The sequence below is a fragment of the Ambystoma mexicanum genome, chromosome 4p (genome assembly GCF_040938575.1).
Source record: "Ambystoma mexicanum isolate Mex_15411 chromosome 4p, UKY_AmexF1_1, whole genome shotgun sequence".
NCBI classification, from domain to species: domain Eukaryota; kingdom Metazoa; phylum Chordata; class Amphibia; order Caudata; family Ambystomatidae; genus Ambystoma; species Ambystoma mexicanum.
The window spans coordinates 278,094,069-278,115,948 of record NC_090927.1 but is presented as its reverse complement, the minus strand read 5'-3'; the positions used below and the strand labels follow the sequence as shown (position 1 = coordinate 278,115,948).

Genomic DNA, 21,880 nt, shown 5'->3' with positions numbered 1-21,880 from the left:
TTGATTCAGCGTTCCATCTTTTGTGCTATGCACTTTTTTTGTCTCTTTTATTCTTGCGCGAGTCAGAGCTGATTACTCTTTCACTCACATAAACGTTCAAGGGTTTCCATGTCATGTGGGCACCAGTCACAGAACCAGTATTTGTCTCCAAGAATTATAGGTTTCTTACAGAATGTGCCCACCGTTTATTTCTTGATTAAACTTATATTGAACCTACATATACAGTTGTTTCCTGAACTATTTGACATCCTGAAATGGAAAAGGTTCTGACAATGTAACACGTTATGATTGAGACTCTTTTAGCTGAAGTTGTTTCAAGAGTGAAGAAACAAGGAAGACCTCTAAACTAGAGAAGGTGTAATCCCGCTCGTAATCTTTAATGGGTTGATGATTATCCATCTGTAGTGCACTCCTAAGGGTTCCATGTCATTTCATCGCCTGCAATGTCATCCCCTGTCATTTTAACGTGCACATTCCATCGAAAATGCTCATACCCCCCTCCCACACTTATTTTTGGCTATTGCCTACCCACCTAAACCCTTATCTGCCCTTTCCCACCCCCCCTAAAATATTTCAATGAACATATTTGCTGTAATATGCACGTTAAAATGCTATTCTAGGGGATGAAAATGCAGCCGATAAAAGGACGGTGTAGCCTCCTAAGTGCCAGTTTACCTTAAAGTGTCCTTTCTATAGCATCTGAGTGCAGTGACATAACTGATCTATCCAAGGACCTGCCTTTTGTCAGTGTACATGTCCCAAAGGTCAATCCCGTCACCCACCATCACTGGACACCGTCTCTGTTTCTCTTCCTGATGTCTTGCTTTGTAGGCATAATTGTGCCTTACCCATGAGTTCCAGGCATAAGCGTAGCTTATCGTAAACTTTGAGCTGGAGCCAATTGGGGTTGACATACCTAATTTTCACAGCTTGTGTCACAAGGGCCTTTTCACCTTCCTGCCATTCTTTGTTGAGCTCTTCTCTATCCGCAGCCTCTTTGCTCTTGCCCTCCTCCTACCCCGCCTCATGCCACACCACTTGCGCATTCATCCTCACTTTGTGATCTCCACCCCCTCAAATTGGGACCTCCCCACCTTCCTGTCCAAGGGTCCTGAGCTCTTCCCTCTCCACAGCCTCTCTGCTCCTCCACAGTGTTTGCCTCTCCTTACCACCACTCCATGTGTTTGTTGCACCTCCCTCTGTGGCTTCCACTCCTTCAAATGGTGGTGTAAGATACCCTATGCCCTTGCCAGTCATGCCTTTTCAAACCACCCTGCTCTTGCTAGCTACCAACTTAAAGACTTCTGTACCTTCTCCTGATGTTCTATTCAGGCTCCTCATGATAACCTCCTCCAACCTCCTCCTGGTGTTCCTTAACCTCCTCGTACTGATACTCAACGAAAGCCTCCTTCAGATGTTCTAGATACTACTTAATATCCGCCTGCAATGTCATCCCCTGTCATTTTAACGTGCACATTCCATCGAAAATGCTCATACCCCCCTCCCACACTTATTTTTGGCTATTGCCTACCCGCCTAAACCCTTATCTGCCCTTTCCCACCCCCCCCATCCTCCAGATGTTCTAGATACTCCTTAATATCCACCTGCAATGTCATCCCCTGTTATTTTAACGTGCACATTCCATCGAAAATTCTCATATCCCCCTCCCACACTTATTTTTGGCTATTGCCTACCCGCCTAAACCCTTATCTGCCCTTTCCCACCCCCCCTAAAATATTTCAATGAACATATTTGCTGTAATATGCACGTTAAAATGCTATGCCAGGGGATAGCATTTTCCTTAACCTCCTCGTACTGATACTCAACGAAAGCCTCCTTCAGATGTTCTAGATACTCCTTAATATCCGCCTGCAATGTCATCCCCTGTCATTTTAACGTGCACATTCCATCGAAAATGCTCATACCCCCCTCCCACACTTATTTTTGGCTATTGCCTACCCGCCTAAACCCTTATCTGCCCTTTCCCACCCCCCCTAAAATATTTCAATGACCATATTTGCTGTAATATGCACGTTAAAATGCTATGCCAGGGGATGAAAATGCAGCCGATAAAAGGACGGTGTAGCCTCCTAAGTGCCAGTTTACCTTAAAGTGTCCTTTCTATAGCATCTGAGTGCAGTGACATAACTGATCTATCCAAGGACCTGCCTTTTGTCAGTGTACATGTCCCAAAGGTGTAACATTGGAACAGTTGGCGTTTGGGATTCTTTGAGAAAATTGTCTCAAAGACCAGGATTTTCTTATAGAAAATAATGGCCCGTCCACTAACTTTCTTGTTAACCAAATGTGAGTTTCTTGTATAAAAAAAAATACATATGGCTTATTTAATTGGGCCATTTAAAAACGTTCTTTTTTTATAATGGACTGATGATGAAAATGAAATGTTACAAAGTCTGACATCTTTTGAACAAAAAGCGTGCTGTCTTTAAATGTTAAATTCCCCGTGTAATTTAAAGGATACTCAAATACTCATAAGTGAAGAAAAAGAATTACAAAACAGGTTTTATTTAGCACAAACACATCTCACTACCAGTCAACAATCAAAACATAGCAGTCTCTTCTCTACATTTTCACAATTTGTTGACTCCTGTTATGGTTCAAAGGGGGTTTGGTCAAACCCGTCACCCACCATCACTGGACAACGTCTCTGTTTCTCTTCCTGATGTCTTGCTTTGTAGGCATAACTGTGCCTTACCCATGAGTTCCACGCATAAGCGTAGCTTATCGTAAACTTTGAGCTGGAGCCAATTGGGGTTGACATACCTAATTTTCACGGGTGGTGTCACAAGGGCCTTTTCACCTTCCTGCCATTCTTTGTTGAGCTCTTCTCTATCCGCAGCCTCTTTGCTCTTGCCCTCCTCCTACCCCGCCTCATGCCACACCACTTGCGCATTCATCCTCACTTTGTGATCTCCACCCCCTCAAATTGGGACCTCCCCACCTTCCTGTCCAAGGGTCATGAGCTCTTCCCTCTCCACAGCCTCTCTGCTCCTCCACAGTGTTTGCCTCTCCTTACCACCACTCCATGTGTTTGTTGCACCTCCCTCTGTGGCTTCCACTCCTTCAAATGGGGGTGTAAGATACCCTATGCCCTTGCCAGTCATGCCTTTTCAAACCACCCTGCTCTTGCTAGCTACCAACTTAAAGACTTCTGTACCTTCTCCTGATGTTCTATTCAGGCTCCTCATGATAACCTCCTCCAACCTCCTCCTGGTGTTCCTTAACCTCCTCGTACTGATACTCAACGAAAGCCTCCTTCAGATGTTCCTTAATATCCTACTGATATTCAACTCTCCATCCTCCAGATGGTCCTTAACCTCTCCCACCTGATACTCAAACACAACCTCCCCTAGATACTCCTTAATATCCTCCTGATACTCAAATCTAACTTCCTCAAGATGTTCTTTAACACCTCCTAATACTCAACTACATCCTTCTTCAGATGTTTGTTTACACCCTCTACCCGATACTCATTCTCTCCCTCCCATCTGAAGCCTTCTGCCCTCCAAACCCCCTTCTCTCTATACTACCAACACACTCCAAACTCCTGCCACAACTTCCACCCCCAAACACCCACAGGCCTACATCCCAAAATGGGCTTTTCATACTGACGTTTTTCCATCTCATGGGCCATATTCTGGAAATTATCCTGAAGGTATGTTTGTACACTGACAATGAGACTCATTGCAACCATGCAAGTCCAGTAGCCATTATTACCGGACCGGCATAGTTAAAGTTGGCAGGACGGGTGCCTTTCCGCAAGCCAGGTCTGACCTGTGGGCGAAAAGGCACCCGCTCGCAGACTTTGACGGTACTACCGGCACCATTATGAATGGTGACGTTGCTACAGTCTTCCCATTGAGTCCTATGGGACCGGCAGGGCTGTAATGCCCGGTTGATTACCCATTGCCAGGCACCGGAAGAAATACACAACTCCATTTTAACCGGCACAGCTACCGGCAGAGTTGTAATGAGGCCCACTGATTTGTTATTGGTCATCAATATTTGTTCAGTTTGTCTACGGTCTATAGAATATATGTGTGCAGTCCCTTCTGCCAGCGTGTGCTGGGGTGTTAAAAGCCAACTCCACCACTTTGGATTGACGAATTAAATTGAAAACGCATGTGCGGCTGCCTGCCAAGCTCCTGCGGGGGGCCATGTCTGCTTTGGCTCCTGCCTCAGCTGCAGCAGGGACTGGGTGTTCGTCTTCTCTGATTAAGTAAGTGCGGGAAAAGTGTTCAGCTGCAGTAAACTCTATACAGGATCAGTGATGGCTGTGATTTTGGTACTGTGATCCTTATCTGCAGAATGGATCTATTGAAAGGGCTGGTGTTGTTTCTGTGCTGCATGTGACTTTCTCTTGCACGATGGTGGGTAGTAAGTGCATATGATAACTGACTCGTCCCCATACCTGCCCCAAGAAAATCCTCCACCAAATGGTGAGCCAAGGGCACCTTACACAGGTCTACCTGTGGGCTCGTCTGGTCGGGAGCTCCAGCTGGTTCTGTTTTTAGAGTTCTCCTTCAGGGTTACTTCTAAACCTAAAGTGAGGAAGGTAAGACACACTGATGGTGGTTTTGGAAAAGATAAAATTGATTGCAGGAGATCCGCTGAAGAGTGTTGGCCTTTCAAACTCGGACTGAAGTGGGATCAGGAACGCATTTCTAATCCAGTCTGACATCATTTCAGCGGATATGTGTAGAATACAAATGTTTCCGCTAACGATTACTTTAATATGAAAGAAGTACAAACACCTCACAACAGTAAGTGGGTCATTGTGAAACATGCTGATTGCTTGCAGGGAACCACCAATGATGACACTTACATGTTGCTGGCCCCCGGCATAAAAAGTGGAGCATAACTGTGGAGAGTAAATGGAGGTGAAACTGCCTTCACTTTTCACTTTTCCTCTCAATTGCGAGAGATATTACGGCTCCCACAAATGAAGCTCTGCAGGCAGCGTTCTATAATGGATTTCTATGGAATCCACATGGTCTTCAGCAGGTGCAAGCCTAAGGCGTATCCCATACCTGCATGAAAATGTCACGAGATTTTCATGCAGGCGTGAAAGCGATCAATGCCAATGGAATGCGCCTGCAATTGCACTTGCTCAATAGCGGGTCGATTCCATTGGAGTCCATTCCAAAATTTGCGGCATCGTCTTCTTTCGCTCAAAGCAGAGATTAAAACTGAAGGCATTGGGCCTCATTCCGAGGTTGGAGGTAAGGTACAAACCATGCCGGTAATGATTTACCGGCATGGATTTCCGCTCCATGCCATTCCGACCCTTCAGACCGTAAATTACGGCACCGTAAACAACAATGCCGTAATTTACGGTCATGGGTCGCGCGCGCACACCACCATGGCGTAATCAACGGCATGGCGTAAACCGGAGCTGATCGCAAGTAAGGAGCACACGTAAATAACGGTCTCCTTAAGGCCGTAAAGTACCTTACCGGCATGGAGTACATACAGGAATCTCAGAGAAGGAGTTAAGAACACTGAGCAGTGGTTTCCACAGCCACAGGTGCACACAATCAGCACAGGTGTAGCCAATGGAGTCTGGCACAGCACAAAATGAGCATACCCACACACCACACCCTCTTCCACACCAAGATGATACCAATAGTAGTGGCACAACTGGAGCTGGAGGCCTTGCTTGCAAGGCAGTAACAACAACAACCACAGCCCCAACCACAGAGGACACACAGGAGGAGACGGAGGGTGAGACAGGCCCAGCATGCACCACCAGTGCATCCACCGTTACCACGCCGGCAGCCCCCAATCCCTCGCATCTGAGCCACCTCCTTCAACCTAACACCACATCAGATCCACACCCTGTACCGGCTTGACCATGACACCATCACCACCATAGTGGACCTGATACATGACGACATAGTGAGTTTCATAGAATAAAGCTCTGCCATCCCCCCTCCACTGAAGGTAGTGACTGTGCTCCACTTCCTTGCCACAGGCACCTACCGGCACACAGTGGGGCACATGCATGGTATATCACAACCCTTATTTACCCGGATACTGAACCAAGTGCTGGATGCCCTCCTCAAGCACACAAGGGACTACATATACCAACCACGGACTCCCCAGGATGCAAATGTTGCCTTCCATGCACTGTGAGACATCAAATGACACCTGCGCAATGATCAATGTCCACTCCGTTTTACATTATGAACAACCAGTGTATTGAATAATTGTCATGAAACGTGTACAACAAAAGCTCCACCAATCTCCCCCTCCCCCCAACTCGCAAACACACCCTCACTCCCCTCCCCCTCACCCACAACAACCCCAGAATAGTGCCATAAGGCCAACATAGGCCACATGTGTGTGCCAGCATGTTCAAGGCGTGCCCCCAGAGCCAGGGGGATCCATGTTGGGCCGGCGCAATGTACGCAATGAGCGTCGGAGCGGGCTGGTCTGGGTGGAGGAGCACTGTGACGGTGTGTCCTCCCGCTGGGGCTGTCGTGTGGGAGGTGCAGCTTCCAGGGCATCCGCGATGCGTCCCAGGACCGCACACAACCTATTGCTGCTGTCAGTGACCGCCTGACGCATCTGCCTTAGCTCATCCACCCACTCCACCCTGGCCTGGCGGGTGTCCTCCATGAACACATTGATGAGGTCCGTCAGCTGATGTGCACGTGGTTCATCAATGTATGTAGGTACATTCCTGGCGGGTCTTGGGCCTACCTGCCCTGGCATGGCCTCAACTGGTGGAATAGGTCCAGGATCTGCCGGAGCACTACGGCCAGGTGTTTCCTGCTCCACAGAGTCACTGCTTGATGGCAGGGGGACATTGGTGGGCTCCGGGGTGTGGACTGTGGGGTAAAAGTCCTCCTCAGTGGCACCACAGATCGATAAGGGGCTGTCCAAATTCTCCTGGGTGGCCGTAGCTGCCAACTCCCCAGCAATGCTTGATTCTGCGGACCTTGGGGTGTCTAATGTGGCAGGTGCCGAGGCAGGGAGGGATTGTGGTGGTGCATCCTCCACTGGCGTTTGTGATGCCTGGGTTGTTTTCTTATTCCGTGCTGGAATGCTCCGGGACCGGCCTCTGCACGTGGAGGTGGATGGACGGGTCGTCTGGGTATCCCCGCTGTCATGATCGGTGCCTGTGGGGGTAGAGGAGAGGGACAACATGAGTGATTGTATGATGCGCTAATTGCATAGATCGCTGCATTCACATTTCTGTAATTTGGGGTTTGTGGCCCTCTGGGCGTTGCAACAGTACTAGTACATATGAAGGTGAATTGAATGTATGCATGTGTACGCATGTGTCGGAGTGACTCATCCTGCCATAGTAATGTGCAGTCTGGCTCACACACTGCCGAACCTGATACACAATGTGCATGATGGAATGTGCAAGTTACTGCACTATGGCTGATGTGTGTTATGTACTTGCACTTGGCCCTTGATTGCGTTGCAGTTGACTCTGCATTAGTTGGATGGGGGGGTGGCTACATGACAAGGTGCCTTTTATGGCCCTTTGGGGAGTCTACATCATGCAATTGCCATTGGCAGTGTTGACTTTGGACACTCACCTCCATCGGCAGACGACGTTGCCCCGCAGTCCATTTCACCGATGCCCTCTATGCATTCCGTGCCAATCATTGCGGCGCATGTCTCCTCCCATGGCTCAAGTCGCACAGGGGAACTTGGGCCCCCTCCAGTCTGCATGGCCTGACTCCTGTTGGCAGTGAGGAGTCCCCGCACCCGCACCCGCAAGTCATCCCACCGATTGCGGCAGTCCTTGGGGGTGCGAGGGGTGGAGCCTACAGCGCTCACCCTTTGGGCGGTTTCTGCCCAGATGTTCTTTTTGCGGATAGTGGACTCCCTCCGCATGTCGGGGCTGAACACCACGTCAGCGTGTTCTGCCAGGTAGTCCACCATGACCTGGAGCTCATCAGGGCAGAATCGCTTCTTGCGGAGCCGGTCCGCAGACTTCTTAGGTGCTTTAGGCATAGTTCCTGGGTTCCTGATGCTTTCCCCAACTTCGGATTGCTCCCAAGGGTGCTGCCTGATGAGGATGGCAATGGATTGTGTTTTTAAAGATGGCCGCCGCGCTCCTTCCCGTTCCTGTGCGATGACGTAATTTCCGGTTCCGTTGTTTTGCGGTGACCGTAATTTACGGGATCCGTATATTACGGTCCCCGTTATTTACTGTCGCTGCTGCTTCCATGGCGGTGTTGTAATGTACGTGTCGCAGCAGGCCGGTAGGGGTTTTTCGGGGGGTTTTGCGGCATGCCGCTAGGTACTTTTCCGGCATGGCGAAAAGGAATGGGACGCAATTAGCGGTCTGTCACCTTGCCGGAGTCGTACTTTCCGCCATGCCGGAAACGACCAGTACTTACCTCCAACCTCGGAATGAGGCCCACTGTCTGCAAATTACACATTGCTGGTGGTGTTATATAAGGGATTCTTTTAGAATCCGACTGCTTTTGAGGAGCTGTAAATGTGAAGCGCGGTGTTGAGCTTGCATGGAAATGTCATGCATGTGTAAAAAGCACGTGCTCCGACAAGAAGGAGGAGGAAAGCAAAGTGGAGATGCACGCTGTGATTTGTTGCCCTTCTACGCTTGGAACGAGCTGGAAAATAGGGCATGGTATTTAATCCAGTCTTAAAAGGAATATACCTCGATTTTACACCTCCATTTATTATCGCAAATAACCCCACGCGTCTGCTGATGTACGCGTGTTGATTCAATCACTTCCGCCTCTTCAAGATGGAAAATGAATGCGCCCACTTGTTAGACAACAAGACCTCATTCCATTTACAACTTGCAGCACTCAGGACCATGGCGCAGCACTCAGGACCATGGCGCAGCACTCAGGACCATGGCGCGGCACTCAGGTCCATGGCACAGCACTCAGGACCATGGCGCGGCACTCAGGACCATGGCGCAGCACTCAGGACCATGGCGCGGCACTCAGGACCATGGCGCAGCACTCAGGACCATGACGCAGCACTCAGGACCATGACGCAGCTGTAACTACTAATTTCTGTTCAAGCTCCATGATAAGACGTCAGTCTTGCAAATTCGGCTCTGCCTGTGAGCATATGGCATCAACTGGAAATCTGGTCACTCTTGAGCCAAAGAAATGTCAATACCCTCCAGTATGGTTACCAACATGTGGCAACTGATGAGCAACAGCTGGCAAAACCACTCTGGCCTGTGAACAGTACTGACGAGATGGCCCACGCTATCTCAATCAAGTGCAAGGGCAGAGATGCCAACTCCTTCCAAGTCACTGGTGGCGAGATACAACCTTTTATGACATCATTATATAGGCCATCATTACTTCATTAGGGCATGGCATTTGTTACTTTCGTTCAGCTCAGGGGCAACTCGTTTGTCTTGGAAGCAAGACAAAGCAGAGCAGACCGAATCCCGGTCCTGCACTTACAGACTGGTCTCTAGTTGGAAGTGCTTTACAAAAGCTTAATTAATTAATTACACAGTATGTTACAATCTATAGGACATCATTCTATAGGATGGAAGTTTTCTCCCCCAATTACTGACCCATGGAATTTTCCCCACATGTCAGAGATATACGACTTGCAGTCTGGGTGCTGACTTAAGATGGTTGCTTCCCAACTTGGGATTTTCCCATTGCATTTCTCAGATGGATGTTGTGTATTCCAGGTGGACCATTTACAGGCTGGTGGGATGACGGTTGTCTCGACTTATTTTCCCTTCTTTGACGTTTCCATTGCAGTAGATATCTTGAAACCTTCTGGATGGGTCTGAAGGCCCTGGATCTCCTGCTCCCTGTAGGAGATCATCCCCCTTGTGCATGCTGACTGTGTAATCGCGATCTTCGAAAGGATGAAGACCATTCCTTTTAGGATGTTCTGAAACTGGGGATATGAGCCCTATTTTAGGAAATGTCATGTTTCAATAATCTCCACTTTGCCACCGGACTCAGTTATTATACTGGATTTAGATAGCTAGATCTATATTATCTCCTTATCTCTATTATGTTAATAAGCATAATATATAGTTCACAAAGACCCTGCAGCTACTCTGAACTGTGCTATGTGATTTAGAACGAGAATAGGGGACAAACTATGACCGTCATCTAGAGCAGGCACTTTCAGCCTTGCGAGGATATGCAGTTCCTATTTTCACTGCTAAGAAGGTCTTCTTTCCCAATTGACTTTACAATGCATCCAACTCCATCATGGAAATCTATTGCGCTGTGCAAGTTCTCTCCTCACCAGATTTGACGGTTACTCCTATTATTCCCTTGCAGCTTCTCTGTGGTTTCCTAGATTTGTTTTTTTCAAGCATAAATCTTCACTTCTTTGAAGACATAGGTGCTTACGAACTAATACTCCCCCATTTTTGTTCTAGAGCAAATCCATCCCATCGCTCAGGTTTAAGTTTCATCATTTTCCGGCGTCACTATCACGGAAACTCATGTCTTATTACACCAGGCAAACAGTCTGGTTCACCATTAGATACATAGCCGGCTAATATATTTAAACTGATTCCTCCCTCCATGCCTTCCGTAAAAATCTCAAAACCTCCTTCCTGAACTAACCCCCTCCATCCCTCGCCATTTTCTCTCATGCCCCCACTGCTCCCAACTGCCACTGTATACTGTAATGTAATTTTTTTATTGTATACTATTATGTAATGTCATAAAGTGCAAATGATAATTGTAGAACACTATAACTAAGATTGCTCATTCGCTGTAACAAGTGCCACAATGCTTGGGGCTGCTGTGCGCTATACAAATATGAATTAAATAAATAAATACATATGGCATAAAATCAAACTCTATAAATGATTCTTTAATCATGGCCAGAGGCCCTGTGGAATTTAAAAAACAAATCGTTGCTGTCTTTTAAAAGTAAGCACACCTGAACCCAGCAGAATCTAGCAGTTTCTGTTCTAGTTCTCAACTTCCTTTTCCTGTTAAAATCCTGTAATGAGTGGTGGCCACAGCTTTATCAGTACCGCGACTGTCTTGTGTAGTCCATGACAAGCCGCTGATTGCGCAAGAGTAGTCTTGACTTTACTCAACCTTATGACCGCTTTTGACACCGTTGACCATGAACTGCTTGCCCCTCATCTCTCTAATCTCGGGGTGGGCAGCTTGGCGCTAACATGGGTCCACTCTTTCCTTTCAGACGGTTCCCAAGCTGTATTTCAGACTCATTTTTGTTCAGGCTGCTCCTCCCTGGTCTGTGGTGTCCCAGAGGGGTCAGTATTGTCTCCTTTACTATTCAACATGTATGTTACCCCTTTGGCCCTTCTAGTTGAATGCTTTGGATTCAATTGTTTAGTGTCCGATGATGGAAACCAGATTCCGTTGCAAATGGACGGGGGCTAGCAGGTACATGCAGTTGTCACCAGGCAGTTGGTGCCTGCACATGTTGTCACCGCCTTAAGATGAATGGCTTAAAAGCAGACATCTGACTCCATACCATCATCTGCAGCTATCGTTCTCAGCATTCTGGCCCATGCATCCAATCCTGCTCCTAGCTGTAAAGTGAGTAACATCTGACTCCACCTTACTGCTGCCTGCTCATATTACACCTGCAGTCCAGGTATGTTCTTTTCCATATTCTCACCTTGTGTTGTGTTCTTCCTTTTCTGTCCTTCTCAGCAAAAGTTACAGTTATCAGCAATGTCATTTCTAGTCTTCTTGACAAGTGCACCTATATTGTTGGTCCTTTTCGAATAAGTCATGCATCTGCTTCTAGAAAGTGGTTTAGATGATAATAGGCATTCACCCAAGTCACCATGCTGCGCGAGCCAATACGGCTTTCGATCGGTTGCCGATAGATAAGCATTTGTTTTTTTATTTTATTTTTTACATTTGTGGACCGCTCAAACCCGAGGTATCATGGCATTTGTACAGTTAACATTTGTTATGTTATGTTATTTGGCATTTATATAGCGCTCTATGTATCATTGGTATGACCTAAAAGCGCTGGTAGGTTGAACGCCCTCGGGAACCGTAGTTCTGGTCAGTAGAGAGAGATAGTGTCTTAGGGTGCGTGGGTGCACCAGATAAGTGTGCAGCTGGTGTAATTGCCGGGTGGAAGCTGTGTTCTAGTGTTTAGGTGTGGTGCTGGAGGTGTCAGTTGGATGTGTGCAGTATGGTGGGTAGATATCCAGACTGGGCTCTAGCTGCATTAGGCCTGAAGGACGCACATGTGAGCAACTATGCCGGAATGTGCTCGGCTAGCTGCGTTTTATTAGGGTGAAGAGGTGTTGATGAGGTCGTATTCATATGTGGACAGCTAGGCCGAATTAATCAGGGGTATAGCTGTGTTCTAGTTGAGTGATGGTGTATAGAAGAGAGTAGTGTTGTGATGTGGTGGTTATCTTTAGAGCGCCCGAGAATAGGCACGTGAACAGGTGAACAGGATGGTGGGAACATAGCGACAAACAGACACTTAGAGACAGGGGCGATATGGGTATATAGGGGCGGTTCAGATATATAGCATATATAGGGTGGATACAGATATATATCGACAGTATGGGGAACAGGGGGCAGGGTGCACAGTGATACACGTGTGGGCCGAATTCCATGGAATTCTGCTCATTCCATCTGCCTTATTCATTCTGTCCACTCTATCTATTCCATCCACTCTAACCATACCATCTATTCCACCTATTCCATCCACTCTATCCATTCCATCTATTCTATCCACTCTACCCATTCCATCTATTCCATCCACTTTATCAATTCCATCTATTCCATCTACTCTATCCATTCTGTCCATTCCAGCATCTCCGTCCATTCCGTCCTATCCTATTTGGGAAAGAGTACATGAAAGCAGCAAGCAGCAAGACGCAAGTAGTATGGATTAGTCGTAGTCGTATTTGCTGAACAGCCAGGTTTTAACAAGTGTTCTGAAAGTCAGGTAGGCACATTCATTTCTGATGTTAGGTAGAATGATTTGATATGATAGGTTATTTATAACACACTTAATACCCAGAGGTTTCTAAGCGCGGACCCTGGGATCGAACCTGTGTTGCTTCTTGTCGTCTTGCTTCCAAGGCGAGCGCCTTGCCCCTGAGCTATCCTCCCGAGTTCCAGAGTGAGGGGGCAGAGACCACGAAGGTTGCGCCTCCCATTATTTTGCTGTGGAATCTGGGAGTGAAGAGACAGAGGAAGGAGGATGATTGGAGAGGGCGCACATGGCATATTGAGACAATACAGCTGTTGAGATAGAGGGGGACCTCTTTGTAGTTGCATCTGTGTGCGAAAGTCCACATTTTAAATTCAAAGCAGGTTTGGATGGGGAGCCAGTGTACCTTGCGTCTGGGGCCGAGATGTTATCTGAGGGCCGTAGACCCAGAGCAGCCCAGAGGGCTTTGTTTTGCAGCAGTTGTAGTTTCACAATGTTTTTTTAAGGAAGAATGTGGACCTGTCTGTAACATCCTGGGGAAATTGAACACATAGGGGATTTTTTTGTGTTAATGATTTACTATCCTTTCTGTCCTTTCTGTCAACCCTCGATATATCAATCCCAGAATTGGTGCGAATGCTGTATAGGTTTTGCTAGGTTGCATGTTCTAAGATAAATACAGCAAAAGGTTAAACTATAGGCATGTCAAAAAGGTTCCCTTGGACACTGCATAGCTAAGGACAAGACAAACATAATAAATCCTAATGTTGCACCGTTCTTTGATAAAAAAAATGATACTAATTTTTTGTAAAATGGTCTCTCTTGAATCTCTGATTGTGAGTTGAAGTAAGTGTGGTGGTGTGTGTGTATGTCTGTCTGTCTGTCGGTCTAAATGGGGGACTATGGTTTGTCTAATTGTTTTATTTTCTAGCAGGCAGTTATACGACATTACATTGCCATTCCTGTTTACACCCAGTCTCATCCTCTCTGTCTATGACTACCAATCACTGTCTGCGTATAATGAGAGTTCCAAAGAACATAACTACGACTAGAAGGACATGAACCTTTCTTGTGACGAAGCTAGGCTTGGCAAGAAATATATCCTGTTGATATGATATGATATGATATGATAGGTTATTTATAACGCGCTTAATACCCAGAGGTTTCTAAGCGCAGACCCAAGTATCAGACCTGTGGTGCTCTGTGTTGTCTTGCTTCCAAGGCGAGCATGTTGCCCCTGAGCTATCCTCCCGAGAAACCGGTATTTGTGGAAATACACTGATTAGAACTGCTCAGACAAAATATTCTGATCAATGTATTATTCAATAGACATCTGAACGAAATCTCACGTATGGAATGGTTTGAGTCTCCTGTTTTTCTATTTGCATTATATAAAACATAATTTGCTTAGTGAGGAATTCTAACCAATAAAACCTGAAGTGGGAACCAACTTATAGGCCTGAGCAAGTTGAGGGCCGTTAACAAGGCACCTCACACTGTCAGCAACCGGTACAGACCCCGCTGAGAGGTTTGTAGCCATTAGTATTTGAGAGAGGTGGAGGAAAGTTGGACAGAGCATTGTGAAGGTGCGGGCAAAAAGATCGAGCTATGCATTCACGGCACCAGGAAGTCCAATCACATGACAGGCAGTATTATTGCTGCAGAGCAGGGCCACATTAATAAGAGCAGGGAAATTGGTTGTATAAGGATGCAGGCAAACCAGCGAGAAGGGAAGGCAGCATGCTGGTGACATGCTCTAAGGAGCACCAGCTGACCACAGAAATGTGAAGAATGTGGAATGCCTGAGCCTTAGCAGTAGGTAAGGCTCCCAAACCAAACAATCAGGATGGCTTATGGTCATAAGAGAATGCTAAAATAAGATATAGGCAATTGGATGGCCTACTGGACGTAAAAGCCATTGGAGATAATTTCTAGCTTCAACCCAGTCCTGATAAGAGTATAGTTTTTCTTTAAAAAAAGACTGTAGGAGAAAAAGAGTTAGGGAATCTACAACTAAGTGAGGAGAACTAATGTGTGCAAGTTATAGATGACTTGAAAATAGAGTTGGAAATAGAGGTGGTATATGATGTCTAGACATGATTGAATGGGCAACACTTTCAATATCAATTGACCTGTTTGGGAGTTACCTAAAGCACACATTAGAGGCATGTCATATGAGAAAAAATATTTCGTTTCAAGTTCTAGATACTATTGGATTTGCTTCATGAATAATTATAATCCTTCTCATCAAGTTTCTATTGATGGAAATGTTCATGCTATGATGAATCTTGATAATTCAAAAAATAGATGGTTTCTAAAAATCAGAGCAATCACCAAAAGGAGGAAATCTAAAAAGCGACATTGGAGATGTGGCTCGGAGACATGGTCAAACGGTTGGCTTTAGTGGTTTTAACAGAGAAATGCAGAAATACATTAGGAAAGTATGATTTTATCTGAAAGAGGTGAATTTTAGACATTTCATTTATTGGTGTGGGATCTTGAATAATCTCTTTATTGCTGTGTTACCTCCGGCACTTTGCTTGGTGAATCAATGTTGAGACTTTTTTTAACTGTTTTTCCCCAATGTAAAGGTATGGGCCCTCAATCCGAGTTTGGAGGTAACCATGGCTGCCTCCAAAATCGCTCCAACTCCGGCCTGGTGAATGGAGTAATTACCGGTCCATTCCGAGGTCGGCGGGACCGGTAATTCCCCATTCACCAGGGTCATTCCCCATTCCCATTTGAGGGAAGGGGGAAGGCGGCGATAACGGTACCGCAAATTGCGATACCGTTATTGACCCTGGTATCCCTTTGCGGGTCTCGTCCTTAACGCCTGCTAAAACCAGGCGTTAAGGACGGACCGGCAAAGGAAACTCGTAGTAGGGTGGTAAGGGATTACCGGCACTGGTCTCATTAACGGTGCCCGGTATCCCTTACCGCCCTACTCGGAATGCGGGCCATGGTGTTTAACGAATTATAACTTACCCAGAATTGGTCAATGCAGATCAGTTTAGCTGAGCCCTGAACAATCTTCTAGCTCATGAAGCACAAACACACAATCCTCACATTATCTCTGGGCAAAGTGAAGAATAATATTTTGGTGGTTTGTGTCACTATTATTATCCACATGTGGTACTCGGTTTTGTTGATTTTGTGGGAATAGCGGTGGGTGGGCTGAGTCGGCTGACTCGGGAATCAAGTATATGATGCACTGCAATGCTTACACTACCCCATCCCTCCCAGGGATACATATGTAATTTGGAATAAAAGTTTAAATGATTTCATAAAAGATTTATATATTGCCAAATTTACTTCAATTGATTATATTCAACTACTGCCAATTCATCAGGAATTGGGATTTGGTTTCTTTATGTTACAAAAAGGAAAAAAAGAGAGTTTTCAACTATGTACCAATTTGTCAATCAATTTCAAAGAAGTCAGGGGGCATAAGTACGAACGAATGAATATTACTAAAATTCTAGTAATGAGCAAAATGCTTTCGAGAATAGGAGAGATCTGAAGACCTGTGACATGGAGGAACCCATGAGAGGTCCCTTGAGGAAGGAGTGAGAAACCTTCCTAACATGCCAGTAGTTTGATTAGAAGCAAATGCCACAGAACAGACTAGGGTTGAGCTCCTAATGTTTAAGCACCATGGTGCATACTATGGTAGGTTTCCATCAGCGCAGTGCAATTAGGCAGGGTAATTGGAGCAAGGCAAAACCTAGGCAGGGTAATTGGAGCAAGGTACAACTGCCCTGATGCAACAGTGCTTTGAAGCAATACCTATTTAAACCCAGACAATTTTATCCCATGGGCAATTGCCATGCAAAACTGAACTTGCATCAATGAAAGATTTCTGTATTAAGGCCCCCATGTAAGAGGGTACAACAGCCTTGTGTGAAGGCACTGTGACGGCAACTCCAGAACACTCTGCCATAATGTGGAAGTTTATTTTTTGGACTTGGAAGACGATTGCTCTGTATATTAAAGAGAGAACCAAAAACCTTTTGAAACCAGCTGAAAAGTCCTTTCCCAACGTATTGGCCACACTATTTTATTTTACCATCATAAACCTTCTTCAACCAATTGGCATCTTCCTTGTTTGATCTCACACCATCCAGCTCCCGCAATGCTGAGGAAATCAACAACTGTGTGACTACCACAAAGTCGACCAAACAACTCCTGTCCAACCCATGCAAGACGTCTTTTTTCATGTCTATGCTGCAATCAGGCGTTTTTTGCCTCGACGAACAACTTGCCCTTTTAAAGATATCAATGTTATTGACCCTGAGAGAAAACATTTATAAGAAAATATGAGGGTGCAATTTGACATTTCGTGAACATGCAGTTCTTTCAAATAAATGAACACAATGCTTGTCTCTGTAATGATTTCCCACATGTGTGTTTGAAGCACTGAGCACTGAATTACGCCAATTAGTTCAGTCAGGAAGTATTACCAATCTTTGGCAGTTGAGCCTCGATATCATTCTGATGGGCATCGGTCTTCTCTAAAGAATATGAAATTATCGGTCCCTTTCACTTGTTTTGCGCCCTGAGGCCCAAAAAACGAATAAATAAATAATGTTTTCATATGGAATAGAATATTTGGAGCTCCATCACATGATATATTGGAGAACAAATTTGCTTTTTTAGATCTGCTCATTTATCCGTGCCCGCATTTATCATAGTGCATACAAACATGGGTGTGTGGAAGCCACTTGGTTTCCAGAACTTTCTTCCTTTCATGAATTTAAATATTGGTCACTGAAACAATTAATTCTTAATGCAATCATTTTCTGTTTTTCAGAATTTTCTTTCTGTTGCGGGGGAAATCACTGGTAGCAGTTATGCATCTACCTTATCCAACGGACAAGGGCCTCCGGCATCCGGCATGCTGAAGTCTGTGGAAACGTTCAGCCAGCTACTGAAAACAGACAACCAGACCTTCGATATCGAGCTGCCAAGCATCCAGCTGAAAGGTTCTTCCTTTGACACTGGGTGTGATCTGAGTGCATACCAGAAGACGTTCAACATGAATCTTACTGTCAGCATGTTCATCGATGAGGGCACAATTGCCAATCTCTCCAATCAAGGTAACCTCACCATAACCAGCGTGGCGTATGCCACGATGGGCAACCTTCTACCCATGAACCCGGGAAAATTTGAGAATTCACAGATGAACAGCATTGTCCAATCCACGTCCATTAAAATAAACAACTTGAATACTAACATTAGTGATTTTGGTGGGATAAATATGACTTTCAGCATCAATAGCACACATGCAAGAATGGTGCAGCACTGTGTTTTCTGGGACTTCAGCCTTCCACCTGCTGGAGTTGGAGGATGGTCTGATGCAGGATGCGTGGGGTGGTCAGACGAGAATTTCACATACTGCACTTGCAATCATCTGACGTCCTTTGCCGTGCTGATGTCGATAAACCCAGAGCCTTTGTTCCTAGTCGATGAGATCACATATGCCGGCCTGGGAGTTTCCATCGTTTCGCTTTTTATCTGTCTTACTATGGAGTGGCTTGTGTGGAAGTATGTGGCCAGAAGTAACATTTCCTATTTCCGCCACACGGCTCTGGTGAACATTGCATTTTCACTGCTCTGCGCAGACATCTGTTTCCTGGCGGCGTCATTTCCTTCGGTTAAAGGCAGGAAGTTCATCTGCCTGTCCATCACGTTCCTAAACCATTTCTTCTACTTGTCGCTCTTCTTCTGGACTCTTTGCCAGAGCATGATGCTCCTCCACCAGTTGGTTTTCGTCTTTCACCATCTTCGGAAGAAAGTCTTTCTCTCGCTCTCCTTCTGCTTGGGCTACGTCTTCCCAGCGGGAATTTCTGCTGGCACCTTTTTATATTTCTACCCAAGGGACAGGTACACCCACCAGTCAATCTGTTGGTTGAACCCAGACAGCGGGGCTATCCTCACATTTGCCATCCCAGCTGGTTCCATCATTGTCATCAATTTCCTAACCCTGATCGTGGTCATCTCCAAACTGATGAGGCCCTCGGTTTCAGATGCCAGCCACAGTGAGGACAAAGAAACGGCTAAAAGTATTATGAAAGCGATCCTGGTCCTTACTCCTGTTTTTGGTTTAACCTGGGTTTTTGGATTTGCTTTGCTAAAGGATCTGGATCCGTTGACAAAAAAAGTTTTTACCTATGGATTTGCAGGGATGAATGCGTTCCAGGTACTGCATCTTAGGTGACTAGATCACTCGAGAAAATCTGTATGAATGTCATACTTAAATGAATGGATGAACACATGAATGGATAAGTAACTTTACAAATGAATGCATGGGTTGAGGCATTTATGAATCAGTGTGAGAAGTGTCTGACCGACCAGTCTAATATGGTAAACCTCTACTATCTGAATAAGCTTAAGATGTATACATTACTGAAGTAGAGACCTGTTTCCTTGATAACTTTCTATGTTCTCTTCCCAAGGGTTTCTTCATATTGGTGACCACATGCTTTACAGAGAAAAAGGTATGTTTGGTAGCAAGAGTATTTTCTAATTCTTGAAGATGATAATGTCTGGCACAAATAAAAGCTGTCCAGTTCTTTAGTGGGCCAGTTGTTTTTGGGAACATTTCTAAATTGGGGTAAAAAAGGCATGTCTTAAGCAAGGGCACTTCACCTGAGAAAAATGTGAAAAATACGAAACAAGAGATTTTACATCATGTTAATGTGAAAGAAGTTGGAAATGCTGATACTGATATAGTGAATATTTGTTCCAGGTTAAAAACAAAAACATAATTTCTCTAATTTTATATTGAGACAGGAGCTTTACTATTCTTTCAGGAGATTCTGACCTCCTACAATAGTGTTTGTCTGCTAACTGGCCAATAGGGGTACTAACACATGTTCCTAATACTTTGGGAGAGCTAGCAGGTGTCCTATCAGCCTAATATCTATCCTCGTATCACAAGAAGCCTAATATCTATCTTCCTATCACAAGAAGCCAGAGAAGATTGACCAATCAGAGGCACTTAGTGTCTCATTTCAGAAAGGGGTGGAAATACTATCGCTGGTGGTAAGTAGTACATACCACTCCCGTTAGACGAACAGCAATTTCAGAAGGCATCCATTTTGCTACAATGGAACAACTGCTCTGCTGTGTTACTGCCCATTTACCACCAAATTACCACCACTAGTAAAAAAGAGCCACCAACCATGTCCTTCAAAACAAAATATGGCATCTACAAATAGTGGTATTTAACACCAAAAATAATATCATACCTGGCATGGTCATAAAGGTTGTCTTATCACTTAGATGGCAATGTCGGATGATATTTCAGATCTTATTTTAGCTAACAACCTCTTAGCCGTCACGAAAAGCTGGATGTACGCAGCTGCAGAACCATCCCTCTCAATTGCCATCCCGACAACTACAATATCTTCTGCATGAACAGACTGATCCCTAAAGGAGGAGATGTAGCCATCATATCTAAGAACCACCTGGCTATTAGAGAAGTGCCCAATCAAGTATTCCACTCTCTCTATAAGATTATCCCTATCCCTATCCAGTACCAAAACACTAGCCATCCATACCATCTACAGACCACCCTGTCCCTCGCTATTCTCCTCTCAAATGACACTAAACCATCGTCCAGAATCATCCTCATGGGAGACATAAACCTAGGCTTAAACGACCCATCGGATAACAACGCGATGACTCTAGCCAACTCTAACGGAGCACTGGGGTCAACCCACCACATCACAGGCCCCACACACAACAAAGGTTGCATGCTAGACTGGCTGGCCGATTTGAATTGCAAACCCTAATCATCTCCCCCTCCCCATGCCTGTGGTCTGACCATAACATCATCTCGTTCACTATACCCAAAAACATCCAAACTTGCGTTGCATTGCAAGCTGCACCTACCTCCTTTTCCAGAAACACTTGCATCATCAGTCCCATTGCTGCAACCCTTACTAAACTACCAACACTCAGTCAGCGACCCTGTGTCCATGGTAGAACTCTACAACCAAACACTCCACCTAGCCATCAATAAGATAGTGTAGATTGTTCTGTCGGGATCTATGTTGGTACAACCTCTTCTGTTGGCGACCTCAGTTTAAATGTTTTAGGCATTTCAGCCGTGTCGCATCTTTTGTGGCACTTGTAGGAGGAAGCAATCCCCTACCTCCTTGGTTAGACACAAAAACGAAATGATCTGCCACAAGTTGTTTCAAAAACACAAAAAAGCCCTTTATTCCTTGTTAAAACAAAAAAGCCTTTTATTCCTTGTTTACACGTGTTTCGGCTACTCAAGAGCCTTTTTCAAAACAAATAGGGCATTAACCAAAAACTAATCATATTCTGTGTACAATATTGTTTAAGGATATTCATATGTTGAACCCCACAGAAAAACAAGAACAAACAGAGGATTGTTTCACATAATTATGGAGAATAAACATTAGAATTGTATTTCACCAAAAGACATTTGTCAGTCATTACAAACAAACATAACATAAAACAGAGAGAAGAAAAAATAAAATGAAAGAAAAATAAAAATACATGAAAATAACAAACAGAGAAACAAAGAAAAATGTTTTAGCATAATTATTCTTAAATGGTCCTCGTTTACACTATTTATTCCTAGTTCAAAAACTTCTTTTATCGTAATTCTCCTTAGTCCTTTTTTATGTCTTGTATTGTAATAGACATTACATTATTCAGTCTGGATTAAAAGCATCTTCCATTTGACACTGTCCATTTGTGCACTAGTATAAGCAAATAATTAAAGAAAAACAAACAAACTCTCTTACCTGTCTTTGTATCTCTCATAAATCCCGGGTAAATCCCTATAGTCAAGAAAATGCAAAATAGATTTGCAATCTAGTTGTATACTCATCATTGAACCATTTATACACACTTTTTTTTGGCATCTTACATCATGTGCTCATAATACTCCCCTCCTTTTGGTTTTTGCCAGTACATCATGAAAGGGAGATGGACGGTC

The 21,880-nt window shown here is 45.0% G+C and overlaps 1 protein-coding gene across 1 annotated transcript in view; it reads left to right on the top strand.

Moving 5' to 3' along the window:
- Positions 1–21,880, top strand: part of LOC138452822 (adhesion G-protein coupled receptor F3-like) — a 496,652-nt gene that overhangs the window by 323,885 nt on the left and 150,887 nt on the right. The window contains exons 13-14 of the mRNA XM_069605163.1: positions 17,714–19,102; positions 19,359–19,400. Of these exons, the coding sequence (XP_069461264.1) occupies positions 17,714–19,102; positions 19,359–19,400 (1,431 nt within the window). The remainder of the gene's footprint in view (positions 1–17,713; positions 19,103–19,358; positions 19,401–21,880) is intronic.